Here is a 24862-nt window from a genome sequence, read left to right as displayed (position 1 = left end):
AGCATAGACGATTGCCTTCAGATGATACGAGATGTGCAGCACCTGAAACTACGGATACTGGAAGCCTGTGCTAACATTTCTCCTGCCGTGTTGCTATCAGTGTGTGAAGAGTGGGAGAAAAGGGTTGCATTGACAATCCAACACAATGGGCAGCACATTGAACACATTTTGTAAGTGGTCAGAAACTTGTAAATAACTCATGAAAGAATAAAGTTATGTTAAAACCAAGCACACCATTGTTTTTCTTGTGAAATTCCCAATAAGTTTGATGTGCCGACTTCAAAATGGCCGCCATGGTCACCACCTATCTTGAAAAGTTTCCCCCCTCACATATACTAATGTGCCACAAACAGGAAGTTAATATCACCAACCATTCCCATTTTATTAAGGTGTATCCATATAAATGGCCCACCCTGTAGATTAGGGCATCCCACTCCTTTCTACTAGTTAATCTAAGGATAGGTCCAAAGGAAGTGGGATGAGTTATTTCACTTTAGATAGGGTTTTCTCAGGGTCAGGACAGTTATTATCCATGCTACCCATGGGATACTCTCTCTGCCTGTATATGCTGTTTACATTTTGAGGGTCCTATTTTACTATTTAGTAAACTGATTCCTGTAGGTGTTACTTATTGTTTTAATGTACTAATAAAGGTTATATTTTAGGGAGGGCTCCTTTTTGTTCTGTTCCTTTACCCGCACCACTTATTTTGTCTTTTATCTTTTACTCTCTACCTCCCAACTGTAGACTTTCTTTTTGTTTTATAATTGTATATTTTGGCCAAACTCCTTGGCAGTTTGGCCGACACCTATGTTTCAATTAATATTTTAGAATGATTGCTTTGCATTTCTCAGAATGCCATGTTTATGCCCATGACCACTTTGTTGCCATGTATGTAAATTTTTGCAGTTTTGTAAAATCAATAAAAATAGATTTGACGTAAAAAAATGTTATAGCTTTATAGGAAATTTTAAATTAGCCATAGTTTATATCACGCTGAATGTTTTTGCATTACATGGACCACCAGCTGATTGCTGTGGGAATGCTACAGAGGGACCCAACACTTGTAACTGGGTTCTCACACAGATTACAGCTGATTTTGTGCCATTCCATGATCAATTAATTATAATTGGATAAAGAAGGATCGTCACAGTGAACAACCACTTGAAATTTGTTGTACCCATGTGAGTTATGCCCCTTAAACTACAGGAAGTGAATTCAATACAAAACATTATATAAAGGGTTCCGTTCAGTGGAGACTAGGCACCAGGATATTCTTGCATGGATTCCAATATAGCTACTGACCAGTGTCACATATGCACCTACCTAGCATGTGTCATGTATGATTGCAAGGAGTTTATCCATTTCCTCTCATTCAAGTCATTTAAGTCCTGGGAAGCAAAGCATTTCACTACCACCATCATGTTTGGCTGCTGGTTATGATGTTCTTATGATTTATTATGTCACTAGTTTTACAACAGACGTAACAGGACCCATGTCTTTCATCAGTTCACAGACTATTATCTTAAAAGCCCTGCAGTCCTCTAGATGTTATTTTTGGCAAATGTTAGATGAGCCCAATGTCTTTCTTAGTGTGGAATTATGTACATTGTCCTTAAGTGTGGAATTTATATATGTCTGGGTTCTTTTTTGACCTCCTGGATGAGTTATCTGGGTGAAATTTTGCTAGGCCAGCTATTTCTAAGAAAGTGCACTGTGCACCAATGTCCCCAGCTTTCTGAATTTGGGGATAATGGCTGTCACAGTGGTTCAATGGAGTCCTAGACTTTGTAACCCTTTCCAGACTGATAGATTTCAATGACTTTGCTTCACATCTAACATAGTAACATAGTTTATAATTCTGAAAAAAGATATACGTCCATCCAGTTCAGCCTGTTAACCTGCAAGTTGATCCAGATTAACTTGATCCAGCAAGTTCATCTGTATTCTTTAGGATGTTGCATCATGTGCAGCTTTTGAGACCTACAACCAACTTCACATTGACAGACAGGTTCTATTAAAGAGATATTTAGATTCAACAGGCCTGCCAGTAATCATACCTAGGTGTGGCTGGTGAAATTGAACCTGACAGTTAATTTAGTAGCTAAGGGGTAATGACTTTTTCACATAGGGCCAGGTAGAGCTGACCAACATTATCCTTCAATAAATAAAATAATTGCTAAAAAACAGCAGTTTGTGTTTATTTGGGTTATCTGTGTGATTATATTATGGAAAGCAGTTTGATGATCAAAACGTTCACTTGTAACAATCTCTGTGTACCAAAAAAATTTAAGAATTTTGAAGGGACAAATAGTACAGCCCTATATATTTAACTTTTAAATATATGAATAGCCACTTAATTTGGAACTGCTTATTAAAATGTGTGAGAAGAATGGTATTGATATTGAACAGCTGGAGCCACCATTATCATTACAATGCCATAGAAATGCTAAGAACTTTTGTAAAAAAATTGTAACAACCATGTAGATATTCTACTAATTAAAAGTCAAACATGTCACATGTAGGGTGGACGTGACGATGTGAGGACGTGATGTTGCACCCTCCTCCTTCCCCTGACCTGCCTCCAGTGTTTCTGCTGCCACTTTTTAACAGTGGTCCACCGCTGGATTTTTATGCCTCAGGACACATGTAGAGACCTCTGCTATGGGCTGATGACATAAGAGGGAGAGATCAACCCTGATCATCGTATGTTTTTCTGCCCTTCACTCCACTTCTCTGTGCTGCTGCTCTCCCCTATTGTTCCTGCGTCCTGGCGCCCTACTCCGGTGCTGGACATTGTGGCATCCTCCTGCGCTGAAGTTCTGTGCCATGTGCTGCTTTTTCAGGGTCCTGTGGGTCTCTGCGGAACGTCCGACTCGTCCGCTCTGCTGATCTCGGACCTTTCATTGTCTAAAACCGGTCCGTAAAAATTGATCTGTTCTTAAAATCGCCAAATGTAAATACAAGAACCGGATAAAAAGTGAAGTCAGATGTAACTTAAAAAAAAAAAAAAAAAACACTGCTGGGCTTACACCGGAAGAGGTAGCAGATGATCGCTCTCAGGATAGACATGGGGAGAGGGCAGAGGAACCGGATATTCCTATAGTGGACCCCCCTACATTAGAGGAGATTCTAGTCACGGTCAAAAATAAGGGAAAGGTGATACAAGATATTACATAGCAGCTGAGGGTAGTCCAGTTAGACGTGTCTTTAATAGATGACATAACTAAGATACAAGAAAGAGTTTTCGTTATAGAAAAATCAGTTGGCTCCCGGGAGTATGAATCAAAAGCATTAAAATCTAAAACTGCCATTTTGAAAATGGACTATAATAATCTGCAAAAAAAAGTTGTGGATTTGGAAGAGAGGGCCCATCAGATTCCCGGGGGCAAATCAAATCCTGGGATGCAGCCATGGGTTCTCCTGGCAGAGATTCTTGTTTCCCGAGATAGAGACATGATCTTAAAGAGGGCCAGGGAGTGTCCCCCTATTGTTCATAATGGTAGCAAACTGTCCTTTTCTCTGAACTTCTCGAAAGAGATTTAAGAAAAGAGACATCGTTTTTTTTGCTGTAAAAACGCGCCTACAGGCTAAAGACATTAAGTATTCCTTTCTGTATCCAGCTAAATTCCGTATAATTTTTAATGGAGTAACTCTTTTTTTGATACTCCGGGCCTTTTTATGGACTGGTTGGACCGGAATAATGTTTAAGCAGTGGTGTATTTTCTCCTATTTATCCTTGTAATGGGGCAGGTTCAGGATAGGGGGAGGGATAGTCTAGGTGGAGAGATCTGCTTCTTAATAATGGTGGATCATGGGGGGGTGGGGGGTAGGGTTGGCTCTTTTTGGGTGGTTTGCGATGTGTCTCTTTGGATGGATAAGTGGGGGGTTGGGGTTCAGAGTGGTCCTTTTTTAAATTTGATTAGCTGATTATATGTCTGTAAGAATTCTCACATGGAATGTATGGGGACTTGGGGATAAGCTAAAAAGACAGGTTGTGTTTGACTTAGTTCAGAGACATCTACCAGCAGTTGTCTGTTTATTAGAAACTCATTTTACTGAAGATGCTGTAATGTGGATTAATATAGGATTGGACTCACAGGCATTTCATTCAGCCTTCACGCTGAAAGTGGATTGGTCGTCGTGGGCCAATTGAATGGCCCCCAAGGTCTCCTGATCTGACCCCCTTAGACTTTTATCTTTGGGTTCATCTGAAGGCAATTGTCTATGCTGTGAAGATACGAGATGTGCAGCACCTGAAACTACGGATACTGGAAGCCTGTGCTAGCATTTATCCTGCGGTGTTGCTATCAGTGTGTGAAGAGCGGGAGAAGAGGGTTGCATTGACAATCCAACACAATGGGCAGCACATTGAACACATTGTATTAGTGGTCAGAAACTTGTAAATAACTCATGAAAGAATAAAGTTACGTTAAAACCAAGCACACCATTGTTTTTCTTGTGAAATTTCCAATAAGTTTGATGTGTCACATGACCCTCTTCCTATTGAAAAAACAAAAGTTGGATTCAAAATGGCCAACTTCAAAGTGGCCACCATGGTCACCACCCATCTTGAAAAGTTTCCCCCCTCACATATACTAATGTGCCACAAACAGGAAGTTAATATCACCAACCATTCCCATTTTATTAAGGTGTAACCATATAAATGGCCCACCCTGTACATTAGTAAGTGCCTTGTATTAACATTTTCTACATGATAAATGCCTTTTGCTGAATTGAGACAACCCCTTTAAATACAAATTGAATTTGAACTTGAAAGTACAGGGGCACACATGTGGTAGGAAGGCACACACTTGAAAGAAGGCAGGAATACAGGCAAGAGATAACTCAGGATAATCACAATAGCACTACACTATCACGCACCTTTTCTGGTTACCAGGGAACCTAAAGTTCAGACACCTTTCTGCTTAGAGAGGGTGCCTTAAATATTCAGAGACTCTCAGCCATTTTCTGAGGAAGGATTTGGGATCACGTGCACTGGCCCTTTAAGGGGCCAGAGGTGAGCATGTCCCCTAAGGAAGCATCAGACAGGAGCATGGAGGCAGCATCATGGAGAGAACATTGGTGACAAGGACACCAGATTACATGGTAAGTTGCGTGGATTCCACACCTGCATGGGGCAGCAGGGTGGCAGGAACGGGCTGCAGACCTAACAGGCAGACTGTTCTAGGGATTCAAATTACTTTTGTTTCTTATAGAATTGGTTATTTCCTGAATTGAATCGATTCAGACTAATCAGACGGTTAAGACCCAAAACAAATTTTAAGAAATTTGTTCAACTCTAGTTATAGCTCTTGTCACTGTTTTCACAATTTTTTTGAATCAACATTCAACCCACATTTAAAAAAAAATGTATTTTTTAAAATCAGAATTTCTTGAGATTTGATTAGGGCAAATGTTGCTAGAGAGAAACTTTTTCAGGCATTTATGCACCGATGCGCTCCTTTGCCCTGCGCTAAATCGTGCAGGGCACGGGCTCTTTTGTTTATCATAACACACTGCCGGGCAGAAACTTCCGCCCGGCAGTGTGTTCGGTGACGTCACCGGCTCTGATGGGTGGGCTTTAGCGCTGCCCTAGCCGTTTTACTTGCTAGGGCAGCGCTAAATCCTGCCCATCAGTCCTGGTGACGTCACCGGGCTTCTTGGCAGCCCCATCGAGACCCCCGGTACGTCACCGGATCTTCAAAAAATGCCTTTGCCCTGCACGATTAAGCACAGGGCAAAGGAGAGCATCGGAGCATGAGTTGCTCAGATGCTCAAGTCAGGGGGCTGCCTGGGTGAAAATGGAGGTATGTCCGGGTTTAGATTTGAACCTGGACAACACCTTTAAGCTACTTCCTACTTGAGTAGAATCAATTTTTACTCAAATAAAATAAAAAGGCTGATTCAGATGAACTTGACCCCAGGTAAATTTTCAAGAAATTAGCTTCTCTCTAATTAAAGCTTTTGTCACTATTTTGCCTTCATACCACAGGATTTTGCAGTCCTTCTCAATAGCTTAAAAATATAAACAGTGCCATTGTATCCTTTGAACTGTGGGCAATTAAAGGAGTGAGAAAAGACTACCAGCTCCACTTCTCTGGGGCTTTGCAGGCACTTGAAAATTGGCATGACACGGTGAGATGGAACTCCAATTGAAAACAGAGAAAACTATCCATCACAGCCAACATTTAAAACCAGATTCTTTATTTTCATGAAAGATACAAGCAGATAAAAACTTTGACATGTTTCAGGCTACACTAGCCCTTTGACCTGGGTCCCCATTATGTTGTGGGAATTTGGAACCAAAGTAAAAACACACATGGTGTTTGTTTCAACATCTATAAGTTTTCAATGACCCTTGGGCTAATTTCGCACCCATTGCTTGCTAAATTGCTAACACAATTCTTCTAGAGAAGGCAGTCCTAAGGTAATTATTGGTAATTAGCCAATATGAGTATGGGGGAGCATTCATTCAACTAGTGAATGATCTTCAGCAGCTGCTGAAGAGCCTTTTGTTGTGGCGTGAAAGAGCATTATTTGCCATCGATGGGTGGGTGCGCAGAAGGAGCTCCTATGAAGGTGGTATGTGACATACTGCTTCAGCAGTAAGAGATCAGTAGCATCTATGCAATGCTAACAATTGTAAAGCTCTGACATTAGAATGTAATGCTTATACATTAACATTACCAATATTACTATTACAATACTATCGTAATAATTCTAACAACTACTAATGCTAACAAATTCTAACATCATTTTGAGAATTAGCAAATTCTGTTCCCTTTGCCCGACAGGTCTATCACCCATACCACCTAATGACATCTATTTTTAGGTTTCTACAATCTTCTATCTAAGCCAGCAATGGAAAAGAACCATTGGATCAAACAGTTTATGATTCTAAGCGAGAAAAAGATGGACATCCAGCTGGGTCTTTCCTACAGATGATCTCTGCCTTCCCTAAGATAAGTTTCTTTTACTTTAAGCAAAAAGAAAAAAAAAGTTCACAAATGCAGGCATGCCAATGGGATTTATGAAGATCGCAGTAGAGGTAGATGCATTTTAGAAGCCTTAAATGGACTCAATTATATGAAAGAAATTAGATTTATGCTCCTAGCCTGAATCAGTATATTTCTAGCTATTTCAGAGGCACAGGTGAACTGTGTCCTGAAGCCACTCTCTTATATCTCCATAGGGCCTGATCGCTCACTTACATATCTGAGGCAATTACAGTAATTTCTGCAACAAATCAACTAAGCTTCATACAGTCTTAAAGGGCATCTGTCAAAAGATTTGTACCTATGGAACTGGTTGACCTGTTACATGTGCACTTGACAGCTGAAGGCATCTGTGTTGGTCCCTTGTTCATATGTGTCCACATTGCTAAGAAAAATGATTTTTAATATATGCAAATGAGCCTCTGGGAGCGATGGGGGCATTGTTGCTACACCTAGAGGCTCTGCTCTCTCTGTGGCTATAGCTTTCTCTCCACTTTGATTGAAAGGGCCAGGTAGTAAAAACATCATGATACCAAACCAGAGGTGCAAAAAAGGTATTGCATGAATGAATCAGCTCTTTTCCCTCTCCCAGCTAAAAGTTGGCAGCAGGCCGCGACGGGGACAAGCCTCTCTAGCGTCACCCACGAGGAAGGCTCATCCCCGTCACAGCCTGCTATTGGCTTCTCCCCCCGCTGCCAGATGTTTTGACCCATGCAACGGGGAGATGTAGTGGCGGCGTGCATGGATCAGGAGCTTGTGGGTGCCAGAGAGTGGGGTGACTATAAACTATATGAGGTGTCTGGGCATTGGGGGGGGGGTCATTATATGGGTTGGATATTATTTATAATATTTAATTATCATCTACAGCTTAGATGTGAAGTCATATTTGTATTGCTGTGCTTTGCTGATAGATGATTGTCAAGACTCATTATCAATGCCAGGACACATTCTCACTCTCTTAATGTAAACAGTTCCTTTCAGTCACAAGAAACAGAGATCTTGAGATGAGCTGAAACTATTTCACAAGGACTTTTGATGTTCTGTAGTGGATGGGAAGCCATTTGTTCTCATTGAAGATAACCAATAGTGTATGGAAAATTATTTACAGGCAATGGGCCATGGAAAATAAATATGCCATGGGAAATAAATATGCTAATCAGCTTTCCTCCAAAAGGAGGAAACCTACTTGTCACCAGCCAAACCAGAGACTTCTGCAAAAAAACATGGTGCACATTCATTAAGTCTTAATAAACCCCTAAGATGATGGTGGACCTGCCAAAGTTATAAAGATGCACTGGCCTCTTCATTCCTTCGGCGGATCCACCGCTCCTTCTAAATGTAATACTGCTTCCTAGCTGTCTAACATTTAGACCTTTTCTATGCCTGGAACAGGTGTAGAAAATGGTAAATGAAAAGACCCTGCCCACGTCACGCCCATTTTTTAGACCTGGCTTGAGCAGGAAGAAGTCACAATCTGCACCTGAAATACGGCTAATATAGACGTATTTCAGTGTCATAAATGACCTCCAATGTCTCTTCCTTATGAAGGAATATCTGATTTGGTTGGTATGAAGAAGTTTTCTTCCTTCTGGAGGAGAGTTAATTTATTTGCTATGATTAGAGATGAGCAAAGTTCTTAAAAATTTGATTCCGCTGCTTCACCGAATAAAAACAAATAAAAAAAAATATGATTTAAGCTTTATTTATTTGAAATTGGCAAACCTACTTAATGGAGTTAGATTTGATATAAGGATAAGTGAACTGTATAATTTTTCATTTTTACTATTTGAAAAACACAGAAGCAATTGATTTTTCACGGATTAACCCATATCTGTTTGTATCTTGGTTTAAATATTTAATTTTGGCATTCTGTTAATTCATACATAGTAAGAAAATAACTTATAATTCATTTATTGGTTGAACAACAGCCTTTAGAGTTTTAGCTCAGTCTGGTGTACCCACCCTGTATATGTAGTCTCTGTATATGTAGCTTCTACGAGCATTATGCCACTATGAGAATTATGCAGTTGCTAATATAGGCCGTAGCTTATAAGCATCTATAGGCTCCATTAAAATCCACTCCTTGCTATTTTTCAATTGGTTGTCAACAATCCCAAAATTTATTTTTAGTAATTATAGGGCAAATGTCATGGCAAATGGTTCCATTGTTATCCCAGAGGTCTGGGTAACAAGCTGATAAAATACTCCGCATTTCATGTGCCATTAACATAATAAGGTTGAATAAAGATGTACAGTAAGTCAATCCAGTACAATCTATTCTTCTGTAATGTTCATCCAGAAAAAGGCAAACCCATCTTAATGCAGAAAACTATTTTCCTCCTGATTATAAATATGCCATTCCCTACACCTCCAGCAATGTGGTAATCCCAACTTGTAATTAATACTTCCAAGGCATCCAGGCTCATCCAACAACCAAACTAAACATCATAAAATGGTTTTCCAGATCATATTTAGAGAAATATACCTCCCTATGGACCTCATTTTGGCCAGACTATGCTCTTTCCTGGCCAGAAAAGTAAAATGTTTAAATACCAATAGTTAGATTTGGTCTAAGATGGAAGCACAATCTCGGCCATTTATAGTTGGAGCTTTAAAGAGAACCTTTCACAGATTATTACACTATGAACTAACTATACAGACATGTAGAGCGGCGCCCGGGGATCTCACTGCACTTACTATTATCCCCGGGCGCCACTCCATTCTCCTGCTATGTCCTCCGGTATCTCCGTTCCCTAAGTTATGGTAGGCGGAGTCTGCCCTTGTTCTTCTGTAGCGCTGGCCAATCGCATTGCAAAGCTCACAGCCTGGGAGAAAATAATCTCCCAGGCTGTGAGCTCTGCGCTGCGATTGGCCAGCGCTAGAGCAGAACAAGGGCAGACTCTGCCTACCATAACTTAGGGAACGGAGATACTGGAGGGCATAGCAGGAGAACGGAGCGGCGGTGAGATCCCCGGGCGCAGCTCTACATGTCTGTATAGTTAGTTCATATTGTAATAATCGGTGAAAGGTCTTCTTTAAGCATTTATATGGAAGTAGAAACAAATAATATTAAAGAAAATGAAATCTGTCCATACACATTCGATTAGTCTTAAAAGGGTTTACTGGTTTCTGATATTAATGGCCTATCTGCCGCTGTTTGAAGGTGCTGTGTTTTCTTCACTGTTTACCAGCTTTCCGTCGTCATTACAGCAGCAGGTAGGTGTAATTACAGCTTCACTTGAATTGGACAGAGAATAACAACAACTATACCTCTCCATCCTATTGAAGTGAATGGGATGGAGGATCTATAATGACACTGCTCAGTGCTGCAATGTAGATGGCGAGCAGGTAAACAGGGAAGAGAGAGCAGTGCTTGCACAAGTGCTGCCTTTTCTTCAAACAGTTGATCGGCAGGGGTATCAGAAGTCGGAACCCCACTGATCTGATACCGATGACCTGACCTGAGGATAGGTCATCAATAGCAGAAACCAAACAATCCCTTTAAGGCAGATTTACACTACACAATTGTCGGCCAATTGTTGGGAACTTACATTACTACAAATGCTTGTTCCCAATAATCTGTGTAAATGTGCTGCCGATCACCTGATGAAAGAGTAAAATGCTTGTCCATTGGGTGAAATGATCTTTCACACAGCACGTTAAATCATAATTTGTAGACAGTATATCCTGCTGGGCTAACATCGATCAGCTGCCCAGAAACAATGAACTTGTATGAGGACGAGTAATGACAGTAGCGACTGCTCGTCTGCATACAGAGGTGAATATTGCTGCATGTCAATGCAGTTCTCTCTGCCTCTGATGAGCAGGCAATTATTGCGAAGGAAAGGTCCCTTCTAGGGATGAGTGGACCCATGGATGTTCTGCTTCGATCGGTACTGAACTTGACCACCAACACCGAACCCCATTGAAGTCAATGGGGACCCGAAATCCTAATAATTGCCTGCTCAGTTGGACAGTGTAAATCCACCTTTAGTCAAAACTGGTGATTTCAATGAGACAGTAAGGCAGTATTCCACCTTTTGTGTGATTGCAGGCTATCAGGGGATGCCCAATACTTTCGCTGTCAAGGGAAATGTCTAAGGTGTCTAGCAGCAGCCTTTCTCTTCCAATTTAGAACACATGAACGCATGGCTAAGCTGAGCGTACATGTGTATATGGGATCAGGAGGAATAGCTTTCAACCCAAGTCATCAATGTAGGTATCCAATCCAGCTGAATATTGTCATGTTTACCCATTAAGCTTTAATTATCACATCTCAGTCATTGACATAGGTAGCAGACTAGTGCACAAGGTGTATGATAGAGCGAACATACCTTCAGTGCCAGAGACGGATGATTTTGAACGGGGTGTTATGGTAACAGAGGTTTTGACTGTTGCAGTGGTGAAAAGGGGGATGATTGTGGTTGTAAATAAAGATTCTGGTCAATGGGAAAACATAAAAAGAGACATGAAACATAAAGACAAAATCATAGCATACAAAAATCATAACAGTGGTTAATCTGGGTGATGTAGACGCATATTAACATAGGCATGCTTAAAGTAAAGTGATCACTTGGTCGTTTTATAATATATGAATTCACTCTCGATTTAAAATTAATTTTGGTAGGAATTTCTATAAAATGCTTTCTTGCATGTCAATTGCAGGGTACTGAAAATAAATTATTGGCCAAAGCTGCTGCATGGAGAGTGAATTGAGTTGGCAAGAATCAAGCTTTTACCCATGCCACATACAATGGATTGCGCAGTGGAGATCAAATGTGGATAAAGCAACATGCTGGGTAAAAGTGAGAGACAAGCAAATAATAACATGCTAAAAACATAAAAATCACATGTTAAAGTCAAGGTTTCACCTGCATTGCTTTCGTCTGGTCTATTGAAGTGAAAACTAAGAGGCAGATATCCTAATGTTTTACATCCTGAACTCTACAGTCATTCTATAACTGTAACACAAGACAATGGTGAGCTGCAAAGACCAAGACCCTATTGTTAGAGATTGACTTGTGGTTCGCCTGGCGGTCGTTTCGCGGTGAACTTTGCGCGTTCACGATTCGCCGAACATGCGAACATATGGCGATTTCCGCCGGCACCATATTCTTTTGCATTGCGCTGAACCTTGACCCATGACACATCCATCAGGTGGGACAGGACAGCCAATTAAGATGTTTTAGCACATGCACCCCCCACCACACCCTATAACAGAACCCCATCTGGCAGCCATTCTGTGTTTTGCCAGTGTAGGGAGAGGTTTTTTTGTGGATCAGGGAAAGGCTGTTAGGGACACCAAATGCTAGTTAATAGGGATACAAAAGTATTTTTAAGGACTGGTATAGGTGTGCTATCGATAGGTGTGATATGTAATATACTAACATAGAAAGTATATTATAGTGCATTTGTACTGCGGAGCAGTTGTGTGCGGTTCTGCTGTGCTTTTGGAACAACTATTTGCAACGGGTGTGATATACCTGTTTCCCCCCAAAAAACTGATTGAGGGGTGTGATATACCTGATTCCACAAAATACTGATTGACAGCTACGATATACCTGTTGCCCCTAATAAACAGGGTGGTGTGATATAACTGTTGTGGCAAAAAAAAATTATTGAGGGGTTTTATATACCTGCTTCCACAAAATACTGATTGAGGGCTGCGATATAACTGCTTCCACAAAATACTGATTAAGGGGTTCGATATACCTGTTTCCACAAAAGACTGATTAAGGGGTTCAATATACCTGTTTCCACCAAATATTGATTGAGGCCTGCAATATACCTGCTTCCACAAAAGACTGATTAGGGGTTCAATATACCTGTTTCCACCAAATATTGATTGAGGCCTGCGATATACCTGCTTCCACAAAATACTGATCTCAAATGGCAATGGTGGTAAAGGTAACGAGAGAGAGGGAGGAGAAGGAGGAGAAGCAGGCAGAGCTCACAGGGCACAGGAGGCAAAAAGCAGACTGCAAATGTACCTGGAGCGAGCCATCCACCATGCACGGTCACATCTGGCGCTCCCAGGATGCCGGCACATGGCTCTACAGTGTGGGCATTTTTTAACATGTCAGCTGCTGACCGCCTTAAGAAGTCACCTGTCCTCCTCTCACCGAGCCCAGTGGGAGCAATGCTGTCAGAACCCACAAAGCCACACTTCCGGCGCTCCTGCCTCTTCTCCTCTCTCCTCCCATTTGTCCTTCACTCCACCTTCCACCGTGCCATCACTGCATTCATCTAGCAGAAGGCAGGCTTCCATGGCCCAAATGTTCGAGCATAAAAAGTTGATGACGCCGGATAACCCTCTTGCCCAACGGCTGACCGCTGGCTTGTCGGAACTGCTAGCCTGCCAACTACTGCCATATAAACTGGTGGACTCTGAGGCCTTTAGAAATTTTGTGGCCATTGGCACACCGCAATGGAAGGTCCCCAGAAGGAAATATTTCTCCCAGAAGGGCATCCCAGAGCTATATGGCCACGTTCAGCTGCAAGTGAATATATCACTGGCACAGTGTCGGTGCCAAGATACATCTGACCACAGAAATGTGGTCTAGCAAACACGGGCAGGGAAGGTACATAACTTTTACTGCCCACTGGGTGAACCTTCTGACGGCTGTCAAGCATGTAACCCATGGCTCCCATGTGGACTTGGTGTTACCGCCATGGATTGCATGCAGGCCTGCCTCTTTTTCTCCTCCTCCTACTCCATCCTCCGTCTTCTCCCCGGCTGACTCCTCCTATTCCACTGCTACCGCCTCTTCCTCTGTTCCCCCAAGCTCTCCTACCTATTCGACATGCCAGATGAGACGTTGCCATGCTGTGGTGCGGCTGTTGTGCATGGAAGCCAAGAGCCACACTGGTCCTGCACTGCTTTCAGCTCTGCGGTCACATGCTTATCAGTGGCTAGCCCCGCTCAATTTCACAGTTTGTAAAGTAATGTGCGACAACGTTGCCAATCTGCTTAGCACGATGAAACAGGGCAAAATGACACACGCGCCATGCATAGCACAGTCCTAAACTTAGTCGTGCAGCGATTCGTTGCCAAATACCCTGGGGTCCAGGATGTCTGGCGGCAGGCCAGGAACATCTCTGGCCATTTTAGAAGATCACACACGGCCATGGCTCGCCTTGCTGACGTTTAGGCCCGACACCACCTGCCCGTCAGACATCTGATTTGTGACAGCCCAACGCACTGGAACTCCACCTTGTATATGCTTGATAGGCTGCTCTAGCAGCAACATGCCATTAACGACTAGCTGTACGAACTCTGCAGCAGGACAGGTTCTGGGAGCTTGGTTTTATTTCAACGTGCCAGTGGCTGCTCATGCGCGATGCATGCAGACTTCTGAAGCTATTTGATGAGATCACCATACGATGATGATGAGATCATCGTACCTTACGCCTTCTTTCTAGAGCGTGCATTGCATTGTGTCATTGATCAAGCCATCGAGGAGCAGGAGCTGGAAGACGAGGAAGTCTCAATGCTGAATGAATTCCCAGGGAGGGGCTATTCTATCTGAGACAAGTCAGAAGGAGTCTGAAGAGGAGTCAGAGGAGGATGGTGGCTGGGGGGAGGAGGAGCAAGAAGAGCAGGCTTTGAGGGGGACTTCGGGGGGGGGACAGGCTTTGACGAGGATGATGAGCATTAGCCAGGGTGCTCCACCGCTTCCAATTTAGTGCAAATGGGGGCCTTCATGCTCCAGTGTTTGAAGAGGGACCCCCGTTTAAAAGCATAAAGTATTGGGTGGCAACGTACCCCCGGCACAAACACAAAATGGTGGACATGTTACCAGCATCACAGAGGGCTGTCATAATGCAGCATTTCCAGGCGTTGCTGCGAGAGATGCTGCATTCTGCTGTTGCGGGCGCTGGCAGAAGAATTTCCACCCACAGCGAACTAGGTGTGGGTACCAATCCTACCGTGCCTGCAAGAAGAGGGCGGTTTGAAGATGTGTTGGTCACTTCGGATATGAGATCATTCTTGCAGCCAACCCATCGAGAGCCGCGCTCTGGATCCAGCCTCAGGTAACGCCTAGACTGACAGGCTTCCGACTACATCGGGTTAACAGCCGATGTGGACGCTCTGAGAAGCAAGGAACACCTGGACTACTGGGTGTGCAGGCTTGACCTGTGGCCAGAGCTGGCAAAATTTGCCATGGAACTCTTGGTTTGCCCCTCGTCGAGTGTCCTGTCCAAAAGGACGTTCAGCGCAGCAGGGGGGATCGTGACCGAGAAGCGAACTCGCCTAGCTTATGATAGATTGGACTACCTCACATTTCTAAAAAAAAGAATGAGGCATGGTATTTGAATTTCCTCATGCCAGCTTACAAATATCCGCCACCATCCAGAACAAAGAATGGTCGTTGTCTTATGTATATACAGCGGCATAAAAGGCTTTTTCTGTCAGGTGAATGCCTAACTTTTGGGGCCTCTACTCCAGTGGCCTACAGTAAATGTTTATCTAGTGACTGCCTAATGACTGCAGATTTTTCAAAGTATTATTATTTCAAGTTCATTGGCCACATAGCCTATGTGTAGCTCACTTCTAAAGCCTCATTCACACGTCCATGTTTAAATCCGTGAAAAAGGTGGTCAGTGATGCCTCCCTGAAGATGTCCGTTATGGATCCGTGTGTCAGTTTTTTTGCTTTCCATGTGCCATCTGTGTTTCACAGACACTGCACAGCTAAAAAATAATTTTCAAAGCATATCTTCCTAATGATTCGTGAAACACGGATGGAATCCATGTTGCATCCATGGTTTTCATGGACCTAAAGTCTATAATGGGCGTGATGGATCAGTGGACACAGACAAAATAGAGCAAGCTTCCATGCTAAAAACACGGCCCCCCAGTCCATGGTAAAAAACGGACATTAAATTGAATGAGGACATGTGATGTCTGTGGAGAATGTGTACAGCACACGTACGTGGAACACTGACGTATTAATGATGCTTAATCAAGTGAATGGCCCTGGACAGTAATACCAAGCATAGCCACTATGCAGTGTATGGTGCTGTACTTGGTAGGCTGTGAGAAGGTTGCAACGCTCGCTGGAGCACCATCGCCTCTTCAAACAACTAATAGGTAGGGGTGCCAGGTATGAAACCCCCACCGATCAAATATTGATAACCTATCCTGAGGATAGGTCACCATTATCCTACTACTTGAAAACCCCTTTAACACCTATAAAATGATTGGTAGGTTAAGAAAATAAATGTCCAAACAAATTCATTTGATTTGGAAAAAATTACTTTATTTATATGCATATTACTTGAACACCGGACCGAGAAAATGTTTATAAGAAAACAATTCCTAAATTCCTTAAACAGAAGCCTACCATAAATGCTAAAGAGTGAAATGTACTCTGTTTGCTCGCAATCATCTATTTGGTCAACATGTTTTGTGTTTTGCTGTTAATCTGTTATTTATGCTTCCCATTGAGTTCTCTGCTGGAAATAAACTGCTTTCATACTTATTAGAGCAGTAATTGTACTTGAGAGGCTGCCGTATGACTGGGCTGGGCTATTACTGACCGCTTGAAAATCACATCATTATTGTTAGATGCCAGACTCTCATCAAATGGAGACATGAGTTGTCATAAACCGGAATATTTTATGCAAAAAGTTCCTGAATAAAAATCAGTCAGTAATTCTTTTCCATGGGAACGTACAGTTGATGGTATTGCTGCATTGCATTAATAATACAATAAAGAGCACAGTGGAATATAAATATTTTCAGGAAGATGCAGAATTTTTGTCTAACTATTATTCTACTATAAAAAGTGTTACTTAAAAAGGTTGTCCCACAATGATTATTCTATATTTTTCAAATTAAATCAGCCCTTGAATCTAAAAAAAAATTAATATAACTCTGAGCTATTCAATAAAATGTATCTGTATAGCGCCACCTGCTGTATATTATTTTTCTCATTTCTTTGTTCACCTCAGTAACATCACTGAGGTGGTCGCACATGCTCAGCTCCAATCTTTTAATTGCCACCAGCCTTATCTACTGTCCTGTGTGACAGTTACAGGGAAGCAAAAAGGACATGCCCCAAGAAAGGAAATGCCCACTGAGCTAGCAGCATGAATTAAATCTAGCATTGCAATTGGAACAATAAACGGAGGAGCTCCGAATCTCTGTGAGGTGCAGGGCCGGTTCCAGCTTTGTTAGAAAGAAATTGTCATGTGCTACAATATGTCTCGTTTTCATTTTTTACATTACATCATGAGATAACCCACCAATGGTATGATTGCTGATTTTTGTCACACTGACGCTATGTTCTACTCCTCGTTGCAACAAGAGTAGACTTGTCATCTGCAGCGCTCAAGGTGGGTACGAGACTTGGAAACACTACTAATTAGGGATGAGCGAATCGACTTTGGATGAAATATTCGATGTCAATTTGCATAAAACTTCATTCTAATACTGTACGGAGCAGGAGCTCTGACTTTGCGCAATAACTTCATAAATTAATTTGTACTGTAAAAAAACATTTCCCAAACTCAGGTTCGGTTCCAAGGTACCACTTGTTTCATCCGAAGTTGATTCGCTCTATCAATGTCTGATGGATGCAGGTCCTGCGCCCATCTCCTGAACAAGGGTCCCTGGATCTCTTCCTGCCTGGTGACATGGTCTCTGGTCATTGCATCCAGCTGGAGAGGTGAGTGCACAGGGGTGAGCGCAGTCACATAAGAATTGGGCAGCCTTACTATGCTAACATAGGGGGGAAACAGTGGATACCAATCAAGGTGGTATAAATCCCCATTCCGGAGTAGGCACGGGTCCCAGAGGTCCCAGTGTCAGTGTCAAAAATGTTTAACATCCCTGTATTTACACAGTGTTAAAAATAAATCCAAAGGAAAGCTAGACTTTAAGCTTTATTTGTATAAACATAGAAAACCATAAACTTTTAGTATTAAAGGGCTTCTGTCAACCCCCAAAAGTAATTTTTCATTTTTGGGCTAATTAAAATCCTTATAGTGCTATTATTCAATATATAGTGCTCTTACCTTTTTCTGTTGTTTAGTTTCTTTAAAAACCGCACTTTTATAATATGTTAATTACCTCGCTACCAGCAAGTAGGGCGGTTACTTGCTGGTAGCTGCCGCATCCTCCTTTAAAAAAAAACGCCCCCTCCTCCTGTTGATTGATAGGGCCAGCGAGCGTTCTCCTCCTCCAGCTGGCCCTTTCTGCAATTCAAATCCCACGCCTGCGCCTTACGTGTCTTCATTCGGCGCAGGCGCTCTGAGAGAAGGACGCTCGCTTCCTTTAGCACTCCCTCAGTGCGCCTGCGCCGATGACGTCTTCTCTTTCGGGTTTAGAGGTGACGTCATCGGCGCAAGCGCACTGAGGGAGTGCTGAGGAAGCGAGCGTCCTTCTCTCAGAGCGCCTGCGCCGAATGAAGACACGTAAGGCGCAGGCGCGGGATTTGAATTGCAGAAAGGGCCAGCTGGAGGAGGAGAGCGCTCGCTGGCCCTGTCAATCAACAGGAGGAGGGGGTGTTTTTTTGAAAGGAGGATGCGGCGGCTACCAGCAAGTAACCGCCCTACTTGCTGATAGCGAGGTAATTAACATATTATAAAAGTGCGGCTTTTAAAGAAACTAAACAACAGAAAAAGGTAAGAGCACTATATATTGAACAATCGCACTATAAGGATTGTAATTAGCCCAAAAATGAAAAATTACTTTTGGGGGGTGACAGAAGCCCTTTAACCTCATGGATTCTAATCCAGTTTGGGCACAATCTGCATAGATGAAACATTCAGTTATTTCTACAAATACTTATAGTGCTACACCGAAGACATCCTATAAATAGTGCTTGTGCTGGAGATGTGGCTGCCTCCTTAGTCGTGCACTCCTGACCAGCTCGTCTGCCCCATTGGCTGATTTTAATTAGTGTTAGTACATAGCTTGGCCTGCTCCCCCTCACTCACTGAAGCCATCTGGCACCAGGAGAGAGATAGTGTGTGGACTCTCATTGTAGTCTTTGGTGACCTTTTGGCGCCCGGCGTGGTGTGGAGTGGGCCCGGCATGCATGCTGGTAACTGCTTTCCGTGGATATAATGGAGGCCATTTTGGCACCAAAAATGACAGAAATTCAGACGGATCCAGCATGCATGTGTAACCTGCACTTTCTGAATTATATGGTAGCCATCATGGCACATAACAGGTAAAATTTTGTGTTAGGAACCCGTCTAACTAGAGAGCGCCTTGACGTGCGGCAGACGGGCTCAAATAATTTTGTACAAAACGATTTGCCAAGCATCTCTAACTTATTAGTATAACATTTGCAATTATGATGCAATTTTGTACTTTATTTGGTTTGCAGAGAGCTGTTGCATTGCATGTTTTGTTTAACAGTCTTGTTCTCAGCCATAGCAACGTGCCCCTGCGCTTTGGGATGTGCTAACTGACCCTCTTTTTCTTTACATCCTATAAATAAGTTGACCCAAGGTATGCATATATATACATATATTTTATATATATATATATATATATATATATAATTTTTTTTTTTTTTTTCATATTTAGTGCCAATGCAGGCAGAGCACAGCCTACGAGCTCCTACCAGTGAATGAATATGGCCGCCACAGAGCTAGGTTGTTACTAGGCAGCATGTCTCTCCACATGGCTGCCTTTCTGTTCCTTTCTCTCTTGCCATGCTTTTGTCTGTTTATCTTTTTGAGTGAAACAGCTTACAAAAGAAGATGCTCAAAAGCAGTACAGCAGAAGAATGAAAGTGCCAGCATGAAATACAATCCATTACAGATCACCAGGTGTAATTCCATTTGGAACGAAAGATCATTTTTAGAGCATGCTACTGTTAACCCTTGTTCATGTTTTCTTTTTTCACATTTAATGCATGGCAGGCTTGAAGGTTTGAGTTGGAGGTGCTCCCGTGAACAGCCAGCACTGAACATATTAAATCAGATTCTGCACCAAAACATTCGAGCTCAGGCAAGTGGTAAAAGAACACATGGAAAAATAACTGCTTCTTTCTCGTAAGTTACTAGATGGTTTCTGGATGTTAGAATTAATATTATGCACAAAAATACTAGAAAAAAAAACTATGGTTCAATTATTTTCATATATTCAGGGCATCCACTAGAGGAGGACCATAACATCTATAATCTATCCAGATCTAGGACCTCCACTGATCACTAAATTGAAGAAGCTATGCTGTGACTATGGGCACTGCATCAATCTATAGAGATATAGCAACTCTGTACAGAGATATAGCAGCTCGGTGCAGAGAAATAGCAGCTCGGTGCAGAGATATAGCAGCTCGGTACAGAGATATAGCAGCCTGTATGAGCAGCTTCACTGGCACTGCAGCTCATCCCATACATTTGAATTGTACTGAATGGAGAAAGCTGTTTTACTAGGCGTTTGTTGAAACATAGGTATGTGGACTTGTAAAAACAAGTCCATGTGCCTATGTATAAAATAAAGAGGGCCTACCACTTGTTGGAACGGCATGCTCCCCTCAGTGTACTGATCTGTGGGGGTCCTAGAAGCTGAACCCTCACTGATCGAGCTCTAATCATTGGTAACAATCTGGAGAACTTCAGCCTACAATTGTACTTACTGAAGAGTCTCCAGAAGAGATAATCAGTCCCATGGAACATCGTAAAAAGAACAACTCAAGGAGGTCAAGTACCTCCAGCCTTATCCTTAGTAACTTGAGTCAAGATAGGGAATAAGAAAATACACATTTTGTTGGCCCTTATGAGAAACTGCAACATTGACTACTTGACTAATTTTGAGCGGCCAAATTACCCAAGTAATTATATCACATTTCATGGCTATGCAACCACTAGATGGCAGTCTAGATATTTAATCTCTACCTAGGCTCTATAAAAAGCTGAAAACTAGTTAATCAACAGTAGTCCAGGCTCGGGTTGTCCATGCTTTTGTTGTCCTCAGTTCCTCCCTCTCTATAACTCGTCTACAGATTGGACCACACTTTCAATGTGACAGGTTCTTTTTTAAAGAAACGTGTTATTTCAAAATTTGATTTTGCTTAAATCACGATCACGAGTAAATAAATGAAAGTGAAGTTCATGCTCTCATTTCTTGGTTTTATTTTCTGATTGTGTATTTTGTTGTTCTATTCTCGACATCACCATGGGTGCAGCCATCTTGTGTGAGCTGCTGGAATTGCTATTTCAGAAATTTTCTTAAAGGGGTTGTCCCATGAAAAATATTCTACAGTTTTCAAACCAGCACCTGAATCTGAATACTTTTGTAATTGCACATAATTAAAAGTTTTCTATAGCCACTGAGTTATTCAATAAAATGTAAATGTAAAAATGTAAATGTTATTCGTGTAAAGTGTATAGCGCCACCTGCTGTTTTTTTTCTTTTCTTATTTCTTTGACCTGCTCACTGAGATGACCGCACATGCTCAGTTTCATCCTTCAACTACCTCCTGAGCTGTGATAGGGAGACCATGGACACGCCCCCTGAGCTGCAGCAAATAAGACACTCCCCTTGAGCTGTCAGCTTGATATAAATCTAACAAATAATGAATGGGGAGATGTCTGTACCCATGAGAGGTACAGGACTGGTTCTGGCTTTATTAAAAAGAGATTGTCATGTACTACATGGAATCTGATTTTCTAATTATTTTTTTACATTAGTCATTGGATAACCCCTTTAACAGCAGGCACATCAGCATAAGAAACTGGCTTATTGACTGATATAGAAGCATGATGTGGGCATTCTCTGTACAAAGATCACTATGTAACAAGGTGGAAAAAGGGGCAGGACCTGTACTATCCTCCTCACTTATTGTTAATCCTATGTTAATGTACCTACCACTAAATTTTTATTTTCATTGTAATCCTGATAGTGATATTACAGATTAAATGACTACCTCCTTGCCCCCAGCTGTAAAGTGACAAGTATTACTGTATAGTTAGGGCACAGTGGCTTTATGACATAAATATATGAAATTCAAGAATACCATACCCTGTGTAGGCAGATACGGTACATTAAAGTCTCCAGGTGAGTCCATAATAACCATAATCTGTACGCCAGGAAACGATTATTAAAAAAAAACATGAGGAAAAAAATCTAGAACTCTTTACAGTGAAAAAAAGTTAAATTTGATTCTAAGTGATTGAATATTCTGTAATATGCAGTGGTGGATTATGAAACGACATATTGCCACATATAATGACATGTTGAAAATATTGTCAAAAAGCTGAAACCAGCAGTTAAACAACTTTATTCCCCACTGCTCAGAAAATGTTAAACTACAGCTCTGCTTTCAGTATATTTAGCCGTAAAGTTTGTAAAGTATCTAATTACAATATTTCCATGACGGCACTAGAATCGGAGATAAACTGCACTGTAACTATGCAATGTAACAAGGCGTTTACCTATAGGTGGTGTGACACAGTGAGCGGTTGTGTTTGGCAAGGCATGTATTTTCCTCCCAGCATGTGCGGCTGGGCTGGTTTCCAGCCAGTTGAGGTCAAATACCGGACCGGAGTTTAAGTTCCGGTCCGGGTTTTGGCAGCTCCTGGCTGTCCTTAAATAGGCAGCTGTGTTCAGCAGAGATGTCTCTGTTTTTGGGGATCTGAGGCTTTGTGCCATGCTGGAGAGCAGAGAGACACATGCTGGGGAAACAGACCCCCTAAAGCCTGCTGTGGACTACTGGAGACAGAACTGTCAGCAAGGTGACTTGTGTTATATGAACTTTCCATTGTGTGTGAATTAACACCTAGACTGCAAAGTTACATGCTGTTTTGTGCAATTGCCTCTAGTGTGAATAAACACTGACATTTTGAGTTAAGAAATTGTATTTTGCCTCTGTACTGCGCCCGCTTACCCTATCTACCAGAGCGAAACCCCACAGTGGTTTTACAACGTACTAATGTAGCAGTTTTATGTTTGCTATTTAAAGAGGACCTGTCACTTCTTCTGACATGCCTGATTGTTTTTTAACTATGTGCATTTCCAACAGTAACTACTTGCATTCTTCATGTAAAAGATAATTATGGAGCATCTATTCTTATGACTGTATGTTGTGCCATTGTTTTATTATTAGTACTAGAAGTATATAAATGGATTTCCAGAAGTCTGCAGTAAGGGAACAGATGGGTGTTACCAGTTAGGGGTGTGTCCCTGCACAGTTTGACACCAGCAGCACTGATTGGACAGAGGCAGACACACCTGCTACTGGTAAAACCCAGCAGTACCTTTACTGCAGACTTCTAGTAATTTGTAAACTTCTAGCAGGAATAATAATGGAATGGCACAACATAGAGTCATAAGAATAAATGCTCCACAACTGTCTTTATAAGGGGAATGCACATAGTTAAAAAAAAACAGGTATGTCAGGAGAGGGGACTGGTCCTTTTTAACAGTTTTTTTTTAAAATACCATATACCACGGAGCTCTCCAAGATTACAAAGTCATGGCTGTTTTCACCTAGAGCCAGCACCACACCTGTCCACAGATTGTGTATGATGTGTGTATAATACTAGACACAATGTAAGAACCAATATCGTCCGGCCCTAACTATCTCTTCACTGCGAGAAGTGGTGCAAATGCATAGGTCCTGCTTCAGCTACTGGAGCAGAGACGGTTCATGCGCTGTTACACTTGTGAGAGAAGGAGTAGAGGAACAGGTGCAAGATTGTTAGGGCTGGGTGAAATGTCTAGCTTTGTCCATCAACAGGCAGGTGGGACAGCCCCTCACAGATGAAGAACTCTTGCTAATGAGACAAATAGATTTGTTGGAACTGATTTGGTTATCTTTAACAACCCTTTAAATCAGGGAACCTAGCCCTTTTACATTTATCTATCCCAGTGCAGTCCACTGCTACAAGCTCAACCTAAGAAACCAGCCCTGCTACATCTATATATCCTCACATGGTTCACTACTCTTATACTAATGTGTAATATTTTGGCATTTGAGTTTCCTTATTTATATTTTTTTATATTTACTTGATGATAATAATATAATAATAATAATAATAATAATAATAATAATAATAATAATAATAATAATAATAATAATAATATAATAATAGCTATTGTCACAATGCAAAACACAAAATATTTTTTTTTACCATTGCTGGACATGATTTAACCTAATTTTGGTTTCCTTTTCTTTCATTCAACATTTTCTCATTCAAATTTCCCATACTTCCCATATTTCCCACATTTAGTAGTCCATTTATTTCCTTATGACAGCTGCTGTACTTTAATAACATTATCTCATCACATACCCTTTCATATAACCTTCCCTCACGTTGCTTATCCCATATTGTTCCCCTATTACATTCTTTTATGGTCCTCCATACAATCCCATGGCACATCTGCCTCCATCTTAGGCTATTCCCCTCTAGTGCTGTGATGGCCAACCTCCGCCACTCCAGCTGTGGTAAAACTATGACTCCCAGGATGCACACTTGCTTGGCTGTTCTCAGAACTCCATAGAAATGAATGGAGCATGCTGGGAGTCATAGTTTCACCACAGTGCCCGAGGTTAGCCATCATTGCTCCAGGGTGTTCCCTCCTCTCAGCGCACGCGCAGATCACGGCCTTGACTGCGTATACCAAGTCATTGGCTTCCTGGCTGCCTAGTAACTTTCCCTGTCTCTCTCCTCGTATGCTCTGGGAGTGCATGCCTGTGAGCTTCCCACTCTCTCCTTTTCAGCGGTTCACTTTCGCCGCTGCAGCCGCTTTTTTCCTTCTACTCCCATTACTAGGTATTCCACTTTATCCATAAAGAAATAATATTCAACTACCGAGAACTTTAAAAAAAAATGTAGATTTTATTCCAACTATTAAAAATGATGGTCCATAGGCAAAACCAATCACATAAGAAAACGTAA

At 41.8% G+C, this 24862-nt stretch overlaps 1 protein-coding gene across 1 annotated transcript in view; it reads right to left on the bottom strand.

Moving 5' to 3' along the window:
• CADM2 (cell adhesion molecule 2) overlaps positions 1–24862 on the bottom strand; it is a 425691-nt gene that overhangs the window by 89829 nt on the left and 311000 nt on the right. Inside the window, exon 8 of the mRNA XM_040422100.1 lies at positions 11333–11437. Within this exon, the coding sequence (XP_040278034.1) occupies positions 11333–11437 (105 nt within the window). The remainder of the gene's footprint in view (positions 1–11332; positions 11438–24862) is intronic.

This window comes from Bufo bufo, chromosome 3, assembly GCF_905171765.1.
Source record: "Bufo bufo chromosome 3, aBufBuf1.1, whole genome shotgun sequence".
Classification (NCBI taxonomy): domain Eukaryota; kingdom Metazoa; phylum Chordata; class Amphibia; order Anura; family Bufonidae; genus Bufo; species Bufo bufo.
This window is presented reverse-complemented; position numbering and strand designations above follow the sequence as displayed.